At 53.9% G+C, this 17304-nt stretch overlaps 2 protein-coding genes across 2 annotated transcripts; both read left to right on the forward strand.

Moving 5' to 3' along the window:
• Positions 1–1839: 1839 nt before the first annotated feature.
• BBK36DRAFT_1140291 (galactokinase) lies at positions 1840–3783 on the forward strand (the record flags this gene model as incomplete). Its single annotated transcript, XM_024893366.1, has 2 exons — positions 1840–2474; positions 2838–3783. The coding sequence occupies 2 exons, from the start codon at positions 1840–1842 to the stop codon at positions 3781–3783; spliced, it is 1581 nt and encodes a 526-aa protein (XP_024750971.1).
• A 10327-nt stretch (positions 3784–14110) lies between these two features.
• On the forward strand, positions 14111–15818 carry BBK36DRAFT_1158483 (hypothetical protein; the record flags this gene model as incomplete). Its single annotated transcript, XM_024894115.1, has 2 exons — positions 14111–14279; positions 14386–15818. 2 exons carry the CDS (start codon positions 14111–14113, stop codon positions 15816–15818), a joined length of 1602 nt encoding a protein of 533 aa, XP_024750972.1.
• Positions 15819–17304: the final 1486 nt, after the last annotated feature.

Here is a 17304-nt window from a genome sequence, read left to right on the forward strand (position 1 = left end):
CATGTTTTGAATCCCCGATGCTGGGCGTCGATCGTCGGTGTGCTGGGAACTTGTATCGTTCGATGCTTTGGCTCCGCGGAGACGGAGACGGAGACGGGGGCCGAGAGCCGGTGCCGGTGCCAGTGGGAGTTGATTGATGGTTGAAGCAATTCTAACGTATCCGTTTACGCGGGTTTACTTTATATGAAGGATGAGTTTGGCGTTCTTGGAGAGTATGAGTTGTGGTAGGGGAATGGATGCTATGAGTTATTTCGGATGGAACGGAGATTGTGTGATGCAGAAGGGAGCTTTGCTTCGATAGTTTTGAGCTTTCCCAACATGAGGATGCGCTATTCTTTGAGCCAACTAACATGAAGGTTGCGCTCTTATTGTGATTCTTCCGTTGTTTGAGATGTTTGTAAGTGATGTTGATCGTGATGATAATTGCTTATAAGTCGAGAAGCAGAAAGAGTACATCAGCAGAGAGTGCTCTTTGAACAGATCATTGTAGTCACGGAGAAAGAAGAGGCCAATCACTCTTGAGTTTTTCTTTTTCTCTCTCTCTTTTATTATGATTCATATCTTGATTTAACGTCGTGTTTACGTGAAAGCGGTGGTTGGCATGCCGTCCTCTTCAACTTAACCTGTTTGCCCAACAAACACCAGCCATGAAACTACCATCTACCAGCCTAATTTCTACCAGAACACCACTTCTAAGCTAATACGTTTTTCTTTTCCTTTTTTTTTTTTTTTTTTTTTTAAGTTCACATTGAATAGCAACTCAATAAGGTAGTATACTCAAGACACAGCCATCTTCAAAAACGGCGCCAAGAGTTCTCGACGTCAAGTCCATCTCATTCGCGTCATCGTGGAGAGCTCTCTTACCCTATGCCTGCCGAGCTTACACCAAAAAAGCACATTTCTTGATCTCTACAGCTTTTCTCTCCGAATAATCTTCCGTCTCTGTGAAACAGTTTTCTTTCATCTACCCAAATCCGAGAAGAAAAAAAAAAAGGGTAAGAAACGTGCTGCTGGTCAGATAGGTTATTCCCTGGGGGGCAGTCCCAGGTGGTCCAGAAAATACCTAATGTAAGACCAACAAGGCGCGCAAGTACTCTCGGAAGCACATGCTTGAAAACCGCCGATGGATTTCCCGCGGATTTTCCTAACATCTTATGTGCTTTCCCACTATGCGCAAACGGATCCTAGCGACATAATCAACTAACACGAGGAAGACTATCTTTGCGTATTCAGTCATACCTCGCCTATCCATTGCCATCTTCCGACCAAACCGCTCTGTCGACTTTGCTTGAGCGTAATTTTTATTACTCGTGCGCTTATATCAAGGCAAACCGGAGTTGGGGGCTCCACGATCCATCTCCGTAGCCCCCGCAAAACGGCCGAACAAACGAACGGGCTCTCCCAGAAGGATCACGCCAAAGAGGATCGCCACTCTATGTAACCCATCGCGTGTTCATCCGGTTTTGTCTGCGATGCACCTTTATTCCTTCAAAGCTCTTGGCCGTCACATGTTTTGCGCCTTTTATTCCTCGCTATATACATCTTTTCCTTTGACTCTCAACAAGCGCTTCATAACGGTCTGACTGTCTTCAAATACCATCTCGACTCGTCATCTGTCTCGGCGCATCGCAATCATCTGCATTTGGAGCTCCGGAGCTGCATACGTCATAGAGCGCAGCGCAAAAGAACCCCTGATTTCTCTCCGAAAACCACTGCGGGGTACAGCTTCGCATACCAAACCTCGCATCGCGGGGTCTTCACTTCTCTTCCTCTCTATACAAACCTCCGTCAAAAGGATCCAACAGGGAGGACTCCCAACTCGCACACAGCATCGCCACCATGTCCGGCCCCGTCCCAACCGCATCCTCCCTGGCGGACATCTACCCCCCGTCCGCCCTCGCAGCAGAGGCCCCGAGATGGAACGCCCTGCTGGCCAAGTTCGAGCGTGAGTTTGGCCACCCGGCGCGCTTCATCTCGCGGTCCCCCGGCCGCGTCAACATCATCGGCGAGCACATCGACTACTCGCTCTACTCGGTCCTGCCAATGGCCATCACCGCCGACGCCATCATCGCCGTCTCGACCAAGCCCGCCGCCCCGGACGCCACCTCCTTCACCATCCGCGTGCGCAACGTCCAGGACGCAAAGTTCGCCCCCGCCGACTTCGACGTCCCCTTCGGCGGCGACGTCGAAATCGACTCCACAAAGTTCGAGTGGACAAACTACTTCAAGAGCGGCCTCCGCGGCGCCCTGGGCCTCCTCTACCAGAAAAAGGGCGCCGACTTCCGGCCCTGCGACATGGAGGTGCTCATGGACGGCAACGTCCCCGTCGGCGGCGGCCTGAGCTCCAGCGCCGCCTTTGTCACCGCCAGCGCCCTGGCCGTTATGACCGCCAACGGCGAGACCACCGTCGACAAGAAGGAGCTGACCGAGCTCGCCATCGTCAGCGAGCGCGCGGTTGGCGTCAACTCCGGAGGGTACGTTCTTGGTGATCGCTTCTTGGCCCCCGTTTTGCCCCGTTCTCTGCTTTGCCTCTCCTGGCTCCCGCGTAAAATCTGCACCAGCATCCCTCATGATCTTCCTCGCAGCAGGTGGATACACGTATCTGCTCTGCTGCTGCTCCACGGAGTAACATCTCCTGTACGCACTCATGTACGCTTGTCCTGCAGCAAGCAAGCACTCAGACATCGACGAACCCACACCTCGCACGCCCCCTTTCCCCCCTCCATACCCCCCTCCCCATAAACCTGGAACCAGCAGCACACTACCATCGCACCATCAGATCCCCCCTCGCCGTATACAACGCGTGTATAGTACGATGCTGACAATCACCGCCACAGCATGGACCAGGCTGCTTCCGTCTTCTCGGAGCAAGGATCCGCCACATTCGTGTCCTTCACCCCCAGCCTATCTGCCCGCCCCGTCAAGTTTCCCCCAACACGGCCTGAGCTTTGCTTTGTGATCGCGCAATCATTCGTCACCTCCAACAAGCATGTCACTGGACCCATCCACTACAACCTCCGTGTCGTAGAGGTCAGTTTTGCGGCTGCTTACCTCAATGCCGTGCTCAACCCACCCGGCACGGAGCTGCCACAGGACGCAGGGCCCCTCGGCATTAGTCTCCAGGGGTTCCACGAAGCCTTCTTCTACCACAACGGCGGGTCAGACTACGCCGCCGCCAAGAGCCTTACCAAGGACGAGGAGCTGCGCCGGCTGATAGACATCACCAAGGAGACGCTGACCCGGGAGGACGGCTACACGCGGGAGGAAATCGCCTCCGTCCTCCAGATGTCCGTGCCGGAGCTAGAGAAGCGCTTCATGTCCAGATTCCCCGTCCGCGCCGACCGTTTCAAGCTGAGGCAGCGAGCCCTGCACGTCTTCACCGAGGCGCTGCGAGTCGTCCAGTTCCTAGCCTTGCTCGAGGGCCCCCTCCACACGGGAAGGACAGACACGACTCAGTTCAACGAGGAACTTGGCAGGCTCATGAACGAGACCCAGGACTCCTGCAGGGACTTGTACGAATGCAGCTGTCCCGAGCTAGACGAGATATGTCGAATCTCACGTGGCGCAGGGGCGTATAGCAGCAGGCTGACGGGAGCCGGGTGGGGAGGATGCAGCGTCCACCTCGTGCCGGCCGACAAGGTGCAGGCCGTCAAGGAGGCGCTGGAGCAGCAGTACTATTCCAAGCTGGACCTGACCGACGAGCAGAGGGAGCAGGCCGTGGTGGTGAGCCGGCCCGCTCGAGGCAGTGCCGTCTATATAGTCGAGGGAGGCCAACTGAGTTGAAGAAGGAGATAGGGAGAAAAAGAGTGGGCAACGAGAAAAAGTAATGTGACGAGTCCGTCATGCGAGGCTGGACCCAATTGTTTTCCTTGATCTCTCCCATGTAAACCTCTGGATAGACAATGATCCGTTTTGTCCTTCTATCCTGGGAAAGAAGAATCTGACAAAGAAGCAGTCAATTTGGAATACAACCCTGGGAATCCACGTATCTGTATCGAACGTCCCACTTACACGTACACGTACATCTTTGTGTAACGAGGCCGCGCTTGATACCTTGCTTATGCTGGATCCAGCGAGCAGCCCCCCCCTGAGCATGACACGACGTCGAGTTCGTCGATTGTGATAATGAACGATGTGTGTAACCTAGGATCCCTGGTGAGCTGACAGCACAATGCGATAGCCGTGCTGCTGGAACGCGGCAAAAAGGGGCAAAGGAGCAACTCACCAAAAGGTCCCCTTGAACACGACCCAATGTCTTCTCGTGTCCTATCACATATACGATAAAGAAGCACAAAGTTAATTCAAGCCACGGGCAAACGAGTATCATCCGTCTCACTCGCTTCAACACGGCCCGCAACCAACTCCTTCCGGGAGTCGCTTCGTGTCGAAAAAATAACGAAGATGAACGCCAACTCGTTTCACTAGCATGGGCTTGCCCTGGCCGAATAGGAAAAGAAAACGGTCTTCTGATACTCTCACCTTTCTTACACACCCTCCCCCCTCCCCCTGGCCCCTTGTCTGCCGCCACACCCAAGCCTCGAAAACCGGGACTGGTGAGCACTGGAAAGGGGAAAGCAACGATTGGTCGCCTGACATGCTCACCCCCCACAGAAGAAGTCAATCTTGTAGCCAAGACCTTCGAGAGCATGGCAACAAGGGAAGCAGAGAAAAAGAATGTGTCAGAGAAAAGGGAAGACAAAAACTGTCGGTAGCCAATGAGAGTCGCATAACGGAGGAGCTTACTGCCGTTTCCGTCTCCCCTCTGGCATCTTTTGCGATGAAAAGGCCGGTGGCACCTCTTGATGGGCAAAGTTGTAGATTACAACTGCCGAAATGGGCGCAAGCGTGCCAGCAAGACCACGCTGCGTAAGTGAGAAGACGCTGAGGGACGCGCCCATATACAAACGATAGACAAATAATAAAAAGCGGTTAGTATATAGTGATGCTTCGACTAGGGCATTAGAGCTTGCAAGGCGGAGACACTTTTAGGTTCCTATCGTGTGGTTTGGTCTGTTTCCCTCTTCCTTGCAATCTGTGCCCTCTTGTCAGCTTTATGGATGCTCAGACGGATCGTATGATTCACACATGAAAAAATATCACAGATAGTGAGCATCTCAGGCACTGACTTTTCACTGAAACAGGTAATAAACGGCGTCTTCCGAGAGAAGACCGATACCCGCGAGGAAATCAACTGCCGATGCCACTGGCTGGCTGCCCATTGGAGGAAATATTCTGCTTCGGATATGCAGTCTATCCGAGTTTCAATATGGAGCCGCCCGGTAAGTCAAGTCTCCCAAGAAATTTGAGGGTTTTCCAGATAGAATCGTCAACAAAGGGCCGGATGGCTGTCGGCAACATGGCACGTTGACAAGCAACAGGGGGCCGGGAATAGCGCGGTGTCTCCAGCGCCGAAAAGGTGGGGATGACAAGGAAGAGAAACGACCGTTGCTACTCTGTAGCTGCTTCGTAGAACTCCTGGATATCAGGGATACTCCGTATGACGCATGGTTCTCGGATATGGGCCGGAGATCAAAAGAACCTACTGTTACACAAAGACGCGGCAATAAACGATATGTAGGCAACGGCGAGGTCACTATTGTCCGGCCAGTATCTTGTTTGAGAGGGGGGTGCCTCTTCGACCAACGGTATTTTCTGCCTGACTGTCTTTCCCATTTCGACTAATGGCCGTTTAGGCTAACCACCTGAGAAAACCTGTAAGGCTTAGCAGGCCCATAAAGGAATCAGAACTTCCGTCTCTGGACCCAGCGGGCTTGCCGCTTGTTTAGCGGACCTCACGGTCGGTAATGCGGAGGATGTACAAGTAGTACTACCAGGACAATCCTCAGCCTAGAGGAAAAAGTAAGGAGAACAAAGTAATATGGAGAAAGGAGTAATCACTAACAGAGGTGCCTCCTCTTCCTGTTTGGCCTCTCGTTGGCTAGCTGGATCAGGTCAGTCATGTTGCTATCAAAGTCGGGCATCCGGTAACCATTCACTGAGACATGACCATCAGCGCAGAGGCACACAGCCGTGTATTGCTGCCGCCCTTTGGACACGAGGCTCCCCTCCGTCAAGGAGCTAGCCACACGAGTTGTGATGCTTCAACTGCCGGCAGAAGCCGCAGCAGCGCCTCGGCGTGTCGTTGCTCATCAGATACTGCACACTGCGGCATCTGTGCCACATGTTCAACCGCCGAGGAGCGCCGAGTGCCGGAGGTGGTTTCCTGATTTGCCCGTCGTGGGTCTGGAGCGGCATGACACAGGCGCACAACGCGGGCCCATCTGCAGACTCGACGCCTTCTCTTGTTCGGAAAACGGCAGTCATCACATTAATACCAAGACACCGTGGGGCGTGCTGGCCGTGACGGTTTGTTCTCCAGACCGAGGCTTGTTCTTGTCTAGCACTCCGTTCTCCGTTCTCCGTTTCTCCTTTCTCCGGGCTCCGTTCTCCGTCCCGTCCTAAACGTTTTGGGGCAGCAAGTCCAAATAGCCTAAGCAGAACACCACGCTCGCTCATATGGTTTCACTCGTTGTCGGCTCACCCGTGGCCGACGGTAGCGGGAAAGCGGCTTTGCATCCATGTTGGACAGTCTCCTTTCATCTCGGACGTGGGTTGGCCTGTTGTCTCTCGTGTTATTGGTCCGTCTAGTTCTCAATCAGAAGGGGGGCGTATTCCAGATCTGTATATGCCTCCGGGAACCAGACAAGCTGTCCCTGTCATCCACTAGCTGTGGCGGTACAAAGTACCAGTCATCGTCACTTGAGAATATCATGTCCCGGGGGGTACGAAGTATGTCATTGTGTACCAGACGAGTTTCTGGTTTTCCTTCGGGCCAGCAGAAGCCCTCGTCTGCCATAGTATCACGCTGCCAGGATCGTTCATTTCTTTCTCATCTCGTTCGTCTGCGCGACTGTACGTTTGAGTTAGTATGCACACGTAATTGGGGCTCCATAGCTTGATGATAATCAGGAGTGTTGTCCAAACATCTGATCACCATTTCAACTGATACATCTACGCTGAAGAGTTTGAAGGTAGCAGTCTGTTCCTCTTGATCGATGAGGATCGATAGACTGTGGACTAGCTCTCATCCCGGGTGCCATCCAACCCCGGAGTACTCATACCCCCTTTCCCAAAAATAGAATCAACCAGAGAGACGTACATGAATGAAGTAGTAGTATTTGGTACGGTAGGCGCATGCGCCCTCCCGGTAAGGCTATCAGAATCCGGGCGCCGTTCACGGAACGGAGAAATTCTCAGACCAGAGTGACCGGCTAACGTTATCGCAAGGATCGTGAGAGCGCCAAGTGGACAGCAGCTGCATCATCGTATGTGCACTCCAAGGGTTCCTGAGAGGTGGATGCAGCACGGATATCGGTTGTAGTGCCAGCTTGTCGTGCAATAAGTCAATGTCTGCATGGACGGGCAGCAAGCTATCATTCGAAATGCTCCCTTTGATATGAGACGTACCTATTGGTCTTGAAGCAGCGAACCATTCAATCAACTCTGCAGTACATCGGGTCCAAGTTAGTCCAAGTCATCTTTGGCAAGTGGAAGTATCACAACCACCTTCGTCCGGTATGTACCCTGTATTATGAGCAAGTTGCCAAAGCAGCTAATGCTGTACGTAAGACTCGCGAAGTTGGCTAGCATCTGCCACGTTGTGGTAAAGTGGGCTAATTATGCTCCTCTCGTCTTCTGTGAGCTTTCGATCCCATGGGACGGACCAAAAGACATCCGGAGCGGACCCTTGTTGGCTGTGGATAAACGGTGATTTCGCTCGCCTGGGTGGTGGTCCTCTAGCGTCGAAGCGATGATCATCTCGACTCTAGCCTCCAGGCATCTACTCAAGGCCCAGGTTAGTGAAGAACTTGCTTCTGTGGCAAGCGAGCCAGTGGTTGGAGGAGCCATCCTCTGCGCTTGACTGGAGGATTAGAAATGCTTACAACCCCGGAAGCTTTCCGTGCGTATGTAGCACCGTTTCCAGTAGCTGTATCGAAGCAAGTTAGTCGATCGCTACCGGCGCCAGGATCTGATAATCAGAGCGTACTCCGTGGTACAAGTACCTCGTACCTCGGTAGTGTTGGCAGCTGAGGCATAGTTTGGGCCCGTAGTGTTGCGAAGCCGCCGAGTGGTGCCGGATGTATCAACGCAAAAGGCCAAGCTTCTGGACGGACGGCTTGTTCTGCGGGTAGCATCCAGGTACTCGTACTATTCCTCGTAGTATGTGCGTGCTTATGTGCATGCTAGTGAACAAATGCCACTTGTTCGTGTCGGATCAGGTCGTATATTACTGCAGATATGGATGAAGTCGTTCGCACGCCCGTACTGCGTACTTGCACAGAAGACGGGTCGGTACTACAGCCTCGCGCTTTTGCGGAGGTGGCATTCGTGGCTCATTTGCGTTGCGCAGAACAAGACAGGCATTGCCAAGTGGTGACCAAAGCTCCGCCCTATGGGTGGACCTGCTGCCACATGAAGGATGCTGAGGATGGATATTGCGGCCTTAAGCGATCTGACTGGGCTTGGACCCCTGCCAGCTTTGCGTTTGTCCCTATTTGCCAGTCAGTCTGGGGCACTCCTCCAAGAACAAGATCAGTGCTGCTGCAACGGTGCTAGTGGTAGCACAAGCAGCACTCGGTGGTGAAGCAGATCAACCCACCAGGATGGGTCCAGCTTATCCCGGTGTTCAGATGATTATGCGCTAAAAAGTATAATGGCAGCTGTGATCTCATCCGGGCAGTGGGAGGTCTGCCAGAATCCTTTGACGCCGCGCAAGTGTAACCAGCAGTATCCCTACCGCGAGCACGGAGTACAAAGTAGGTGCTTACTCGTCCAGGAGCTCCCAGATTCGCAGACAGAGTTCGTGGAAGAGGACTCGTCCCACGAGTAATGGACAGGTTCGGCCCTGGAATCAGACGCGGATCCGTCATCAAAAGGGCGTCTTAGCGCCGCTTGAGGGAGTACACATCCAGCTGCACTTACACACCCCCGGTTCTGGCTTTGAGAGTCTATTCAAATTTGGTCAGCATACGGAGCACCATGATGGGGTCAAGGTGAGTACCAGGAACAAGTCGATGAGGCGCTCCAGCCCCTCGGGAGGGACAGAAAGACTGCTGCCACAAACAGCCACCTCTTCTCCGAGTCTCTGCCCATATACCGCATTCCGGATGCCGTACCCGAGGCGCCATTGGCAGGCGCCTGAAGCAACTGCAGTCGGCCGTCGAATGATTACAATAGCAACTGCGGGAAAGGGGTTAGCACAAGGAGCGCTGGCCAGGTCCGGCGCCGCTGAGAAATGTTCTTCTAATCAGGGCAGAAGATCCTGATTTTGATTTTCTCCAGGGCCCGTCAGGGTCTTTTTGTTGGCTGACGGGAAGCCCGGGACGATCGCTGGCCAGGGGGTTGAAACTGGCCCAGGTTTCTGCCACCACAACGGCCCTTATATCCGACAGAAGAAAGGGAAAACGGGTGAGGGTAAACGGCAGCAGAGGCGGGGGTTTGAGGGGGGAAGAAGAAGACCGAGATGCTCGTAATCCGTACACGTCCTTGACGTCCTTCTGAGTCACACTAAGGCAGGTTGTCTGTAGTATTACTGCCGTCACTCACCACTGTCTGCTCAGGGCAGCTGCAACTGTCTTTGCCGCCTTCCCGTCGTCCACCTGCAGTCGGTCCTTGGATTATTCCGACAGCCTCCGCCGGCGTTCGTTAGTCGGCCGTAGCGAGCTGCTAACCAATGTGCTAACTCCCGAGTCGACTCCATAACCACTATCCTGCCGCTTCATGTTGACTGATCGCGTTACATGGCTCGCATTCTGTTGCTCTGCATGTCGTCGCATCCCAAGCCTCAGCCTCGTGCTCGTACACTGACCAACCAACAGCCTCTCCGTCGCACCGCACTGCAGCAACTGCCGTTCTGACGCACCCGCCGTTTTGCGCAGCTGCGTTGCCTGGCTGGCAGCGCATCCCCTCCTAGTATCTCATCCTATCCCATCCCATGGCGCCGCCTCTGGCGATCGCCGCAATCTCGGAAGCCAGATCTGCTTGTCCTCCGCCTGATAGCATGACTAAGGGGAATACGCTTGTTTTATTTGTTTCTCTCGCCTTAACCCCGAGCCGATAGTCTACTGACTATCTGGCAACTGGTGCCGGCCGGCCAATGGCACACGATACCTGCAGCTTGGTTGGCACGCCATGTCTCGCAGACGGATGACACTGTGCCGCAGACCGTTTTATCCGCACCGCCGTGGCTCATATCTTGATGGGCCGACCCTGGCCAGATGCTTGTTCAAGCTGGGCAATCTATGCGAACTAAGGTAGGTAGCTTACGGAGTACATGGCACTATTCCCTCCGGATGCAAAGGCGAGCGAGCGTTGGCCGGCTCGACTTACGAGTACAAGTAGTATTAGCCTTTCTAGGGGAAATGCGACGGTCGACCAAACTCAGAATTGCTTGATCTTCTCGTCAATGCACAACGCTTGGTTTCGCTTGGGAAGCCTTTTGACAGCTACCATACGGGGTGCCGTCCCCTCTGCCCCCATGCAGCATGCGCAGTCAGTTGTATGACACAGGACGACGCTCTCCAACCAAAACCCCGAAGGCCCTGCTCACGACACGGAGTATGTACGGAGTACTTTTCTATCCGGCATAAAATGGGGTACCACTACTACTAACTTCAAGCCTGATACTACCTAGAAAGGGGGGAGGGGCCGCGACAGTTGTAGCACGCAGCCTTATGGTTCGCTCCTCAACGACACATTTCTTGCAGGAGGACTATAGCCAGTTACAAGTGCTACTGATGCTGTATTAGAAAGCCAAGCCAGGGCTCGATAGTCTGCCATACGCCTGTCTTGGCCATAGGGGATTACCAGGATCTGCCAATACGAGTTCGTCCGTTCGGCTGTCGCTGGTTCCCAGGCATCTCTGCGTTCCTGACTTGGATATCAAATACTCAAGATGCGTGTCACTGCGGTCGTTCATGCTCATTTGGCTATCTATGACTATAGAAGCGTTGCCGACGAACAGGTAGATGCCTCTTTTCCTTTCTCAGTTTCTCACCAATTCCCGGGCCACTGATGCTGGAGACACGGCTGACACGACCTAAAGAGCTAAGCACCTCACCACAGTCTTCAACTTGATGAAGCTGTGGCTTCTGGACGGCAATACGAAGTACGGAGCGGCGGCGCCACAGAGGCCGTACCGAGGTAGTCTGGAACAGTATGCTTGCTGCCATTGATAAGGAGTAAAGGGGAAAGGAAGCGGGTAAGACAATGACGATAGTAGTATCTGGGATCTATGCTTGATGCGCAGCCGGGCCGGGTAGCTGACGAACATCAAGTTATTACGGCTTCTGTTACTTGCGATGACCACAGAGCAAAGCCACAACTCTCAATCTACCCCGGCCTGCTGCCAGGTGAGTAACGGCATCTCAAGGCAGCTCTTTTGTCTCGCCAGGCGCTTTAGCCATAAGAAAAGAAGGAAAAAAGGGGGGGAGGGGTGGTTGTCTGCGAGAGGCCCCTGTTGGTTTCCAAATCACATCGCAATCTGGTCCCGAGAGCACGGCCCCTCGGCGCTGTCGTTCAGTGCTAAAGCTCCTGGGATATCCCAGTCGCTACTCAGCCCTGCTGTCGGGTCGTGTGAGAGGCGTGTGTGGAGGAAATGCGGGAATGCTTCTTAGACCGCACGCCGGCCCAACCAGGGTGGAGAGGACATCAATTCCCTTGAGAGGACCGGGGCATTGTATGTACTCCGCAACACTACTACGGCTGACTGCGGATACTTGGCGCCTCATCGAGCCCTCTTTGTCCTCACACAGAGTCGCAATACTCGGTCCTTTTTGTTGCAGGTCTGCCCTATACGCCGGCGTGGAGAAGATATTGACGCCGTGATGAGGAGATTGTACAAGTACTGTACTTGGACTGCTGGTAACCCAAGCTTTCTGTCACTCTTTGGGCAATTGCTCGTCCGGGATGCTAACCATGCCCTGCCCCCTGTATTAGCCGCGCTCGTGTTACACAAGGTTGTCGACCCCTAAGGCACGAAAGCACTACCTGTCTCGGTCAAGCAGCTGCATATCCAGACGTTTCGGTGGCTGACCGCTAGCATCTAGCATCCAGGGAGTCGGGCATCAAATTTATCCGCTTCTTCTTAGGCCTCCGTATCCAAGGGATCGATGGAGTACGGAGGCATTTGCTGTCCATTCTCAGCGCAACTCGAGAACGTTTCTGATTGGCATTGACGTTGCATTGGTCCCTTCGGCCCAACCTTGTCAGCCCAATGCCCTGATCAATTTGGAGAAGATGCGTGCGGATGCAAGCTAACGATGCATTGAAACAAACCACCAGGACGAAGGAAGAGATCGCAGGATGCACCAACGCTATGAGTTGACTAGGCCTAAAGCTTCGTCTACACTTCCATGGAGGCCGCGTTGCATACTTTGGAGCTTTCTTTGTCCCTTCTTTGGGCATTCGTGTCTCTCTGGATTTCGTTCCCAGCGACGTCGGCAGCCTGCCACTATTTCGAATAAGACGGTCCCTGGTTTGCTTGAGTGGAACCTGCGGTTCCAGTCCGCTGGCTTGGTGACAACCATCCGGCCTTGTATCTGGATCCATCGATGGTGCATGGACAGCAGCCACCGAACCCATGCCGCTCATGCCACACGTCCCTCTTAACTTGCTCACTCATCAAGCGGCCCAGGCATGGGATGCCTGGTTGGTGGTCCTCCGAACCGTCTGTACGGTAGCAAGCCGCCAAGCTCATAGCCTACTTGCTACAAGTGCTGGTGCTATCACCACGCCCTGCATACAAGTACATGCATACCTACATACACAGGTTCAAATTGCCTGCACCACAGACAAGCCGAGCAGCCACAGGCGAGATAAAGGGGACTAAGTACAATCAGCACCAGAAACCGCTAGGGTGCAAGAGGCTTAGCAGGTCTCTGGATGCCGCAAGACTGACTCCCTTGGCATAGAGAAGGAAAAGAAGGTCTCCATTCGAACTCTGGACTTATGCCCAGACAAGCAAACACGAGCGATATGCGCCTGGCTATCGACCCGAGTATGTGCACGCGCTCTGGCTGGTGGGAATGGCATCCCGCCCATTGTCACCCACCCGCCTGTGCTGTCGCAAGGCTCGTCGACAGCCGACTCCATCTCGTCGTCCTGATTCTCTCACACCCCCCCAGCTTCGCTAGCGCCCTACGTACGAGTGGTATGCGCTCCCTCGTGCTGTCAGTTGGTGGCACACGGGTCGATGGCCAGCCCTCGGCTCGCCTGGCCTGGCTCCAACGCAGAAACGGCATCCATCTCATCCTGGGGGCGTCTGGTCGTAAAGGCCGCTCGGCGACGCTCCGCTCGTGCTGCTACGGCTGCTATCTCATCGCCATCTGGCGTGGTGTTTCTGCGTGGCATTGATTTTCGTCCTTGTTCCTGCTTTGCTCGCCCGCACTAGGAGATGCCGTAACGACCGAGGCGGAGCCCTCCCTCAGATCAACGTCTCCATAAAGACAGACGCCTCCGGCGCATCTTAATTCTTTAACCGACTCCTTCTTCTTTGTTTGCTCCAAAACAGGCTTGAGGTCCTTTTTGACTAAAGCAACCCAGATTCGTCATCGTCATACTGCCCGCTGGCCGTTCGCATCGTCCGACTAAACGGAAGCTAGATCACGGGCCTACACGAACGCCTCGGTCAGCACGTGTTGAGCGATCCCCTCCCCCATCACCAACCCATCCCACTTAATTCTCACCAGACCCTGTTCGTCTCTCACGAGTTGGACGGATATCTTCTCCGCGTCCTGAACTCTCTTGATTACCGCCACTACTTATATCTGACAACCTCTTCACCGCCCTTGGCCACGTCTTTTTTCGACCCTTTGCTCGTCATAACGGATCGTGATAAGCGTGCATCGTCTCTCACGTCTCTCGATATACTACCCCTTGCCTGCATTTGCTTTTTTTCTTCTTTGCTTTTCTGTGCCGAGCTCAACACCATCATCCTGTTGCTTGGCATCAAGTTTGTTTCTGTATATCAAACCATCCTCGCCTCTTCCCCTTTGATATATGGTTCTGGGAGAACGGATCTATTCTACTACTAGACTGGTTTCACACAGACATGGCTCAGGGACTCTGGCCAGATCATGAGGGCGTGTCGCCCGAACTTAACCTCCCTCATCAAGAGCGGGTCGACCGTCAAATGATCCGGCACCTACTTGGCAAATACTCACGAGAGGAACTGGGGCGCTTGCTACAAGAAGAAGGACGCCTGTCACCATCATCATCATGTGAGTGCTTGATATACTTTCTGCTGCTGGTTGACAGGCACAGCTTTAGTCTGTTGTAAGCTTGAAAGTCTGTGGCGGCGCCTCTAACTTATTTACCTTCCTACAGACGAGGAACGATCCTTTATGCTTTCCAGTAGCAACACGTCCAACCGAAGCTCGCACGATGATTCATCAAACGTGTTCGACACAACAGGCAGCAGCAACACATTCTCAGATACGTCGTCGACATGTGGCAGTGTCGCCTCCAACGTCTCGCCTCGAGCAAGCAACAACAACAACCGCAAGCGCAACGCAAGCCCGTCGGCAACTCGAGGTAGCATAGCCCTTACGGACGAGTCGTCGTGGGACGCCGAGGACGCCACTCCTACCACAGCAGCTCCCAAGCAAAAGGGTTCCTTCACCTGCGGATTCTGTCTCGAGGAGGGCATTCAGAAGACATGCACGCGCAAGAACGACCTCAAGCGCCACATGGAAGACTTCCACCACACAAACGCACAATGGTTCTGCAGGCATCGGGGCTGTCAGATGGTGTTTGACTGGCAGACGGCTTACAAGGCGCATCTCAAGAACGCCCACGGCGGGTCAAGGATGAACCTGGACGATGCCAAGATCCCACTGTGTCCGCAGACGGTGTTCGCGTGCGGCTTCGAGAATTGTCTCCAGGTCTTCGAGGCGCCAAGCGATGCCCATGCGGGCCCTACCTTCAAGGAGTACGTGAGCCATGTCGTCAAGCACTTTGACGAGGGCGCCAGCAGCGGCCAGTGGAGCTACTCGGCCAGGATGCGCAACCTGCTGCGGCAGTCAAGCGTCCTCAACACCTGGTCGCAGTCGCTGTGGCCAGATGCAGATCCGAGCCGCCTGCGGTGGAATTCCCAAACGAGCAGCGTCCTGAGAAAGCGGCTAGAGACTAGACACCTTGGCGACATGCAGTTCCTTGTCCAGTACGCCATCGCGCTTGGGTCCAGCCCCAATGGCGCCATTCAGAACTTCCGCGCGGACTTTGTCACTCCCATCCGCAGCGAGTGCCGGCTGGCCATCCACGGCCACGCCAGGGCAGCTGTTCCGTCCGCCACGCCGACTCCTGAGCCAGACCACATGGTCCAGTACGGCATGCCGACGGGCGGTCCGAATCCGGCCATGGTCGCCTATTACCAGCGGCACGCATACATGCCCCAGCCGGCGCAGCCGCAGCCGCAGATGCCCTCGTCGGGCTACAGCTTTCAGAATGCACCTCCCTCTCCGGGATACGATGCCCACCACCAGGCTTTGCAGCAGCAGCAGCAGCAGCAACAGCAACAGCAGCCGCAGCAGCAGCCGCAGCCGCAGCCGCAGTACATGGGCATGTCCGACACACCGATGGTAGGGTCGGATTACGTGCCACATGCGAATAGCAATCTCCAGCCTATGCCCGGTGCTTATGCCACCAACGGCATGCAGAGTCCCGCACCCACGGACATTTGCGGTGCCGCAAGCCTGGGCTCGAACCTGGAGCAGCGGACCAATACGTACGCATACAACTCGTCTCCATACGCATATTGAGAAATCACGAGGGCAGCAGCACTACCTCGTCCCACGGGCGATTTAGAGTTCCATCTCTTGGACCAATGTGACCACTTGCCCTGGTGGTTGCCGGCCTCGCGGCATAGCAGATTGGACGCTTTTCTCCCATGTTTCTTCTTTTTGTTGGTTGGACACACTGCCGGACCGGACGGATATGCATACAAATAACGACAGCGGTTCGGTTTTCGGGATTTCCAAGACCCCTGGGTGGGCTGGATGGCAGACGATGACACAATAACGGCCGATATGCGCGTTCCTCTTCATTCGTGTCCTTTTATTTTCTCTTCTTACTTCTAATTCCCTCCCCTTTTTTTTCCCATATACCCTCGCCAGCCCGCATTTTGTTTTCACGAGTGACTTAGTTCAGAAGACGAGGGCACAGGCCGAAGAGCGACACTAAATACGTCTTTTTGTTTTGATGACGGGGTTTTTTTCTTCTTTTTCTTTCCTTCGGTTTGAGTTCGAGATACACGAAGAACAGCGACATTTGGATATCTGCCACTATTCGCTTCCGTCCAGGGCTGGCACAAGACAGAGTGTGGTGTGGTTCCGGCCGGGGGATATCTGCGGTTTACACGGAGGGCGAAAGCCGGGGCTACAATCTGTCCCTGCCATGTTGGTCTTTTGGCTTATTCATTTTGGGAAGCGTTTCAAACGGGCAGAAATGATTTATCAATGCGGGAGTACATGGGAGCAAGAAAAATGGACATTCTACCTAATTCTGTGTGTCTGTCTGCGTGTGAATGATGGCGAGTTACCGTTACTGCTACTATGTGCGAGACCTTGTTTAGGAGAAGGAGAGTGGCCTATGATTGCGCTGCAGGATGCAGCAATGCAGTTAATATTAGTACACCCTCATCCTTGGTGTAAAGCGCTGCTACTGTGTTGGAGACTGGCAAATGTGATGCATCAAGTTTTGCTATACACGAGGACTTGCACGTCGGACCGGAGCAGCGGCTTGTGTCAGTCGGGGTAACTTTACAGGTAAATGCCAGTGTAGGTAGCCCTAGTACCTACCTATCAGTAGCAGCAACGGTCCGCCTGGGCAATACCTAAGGTATTGATGGCTGAAGACATGCGTGTACAGGTGTTTAGGGGGAGGGCGCCGAAGACTGCAGTTCTCGCCAACAGGGGACTGACTTACCACAGCAGCTGAGAGGATGTTGGGAGGTGACGGGCATGGAGATTGCTGCAGAAGCGCAAACCTTGACTGGTGTGATTTTGTTTCTATTTTTGTCGGATTGGAAAGCAATCTACCTACCTAAGGTATCAGTCCATGCACTTGTGAATAGCTTCGTATTTTGTGTATCTCAAACTTTGTTTTCTTTGTCCTCGATCTGTTTTCCCTCTTTGTTTTTTCTTTGTTTCCACTTGTGTTTATCTTGGCTTTTGTTGATCCTTGGGCGGGATGGAGATGGAGGGGACAGGGATGTTCTGCTTACTCTGTACTGTGCTGTGCTGGTAG

The sequence above is a fragment of the Trichoderma citrinoviride genome (genome assembly GCF_003025115.1).
Source record: "Trichoderma citrinoviride strain TUCIM 6016 unplaced genomic scaffold BBK36scaffold_5, whole genome shotgun sequence".
Taxonomy (NCBI): domain Eukaryota; kingdom Fungi; phylum Ascomycota; class Sordariomycetes; order Hypocreales; family Hypocreaceae; genus Trichoderma; species Trichoderma citrinoviride.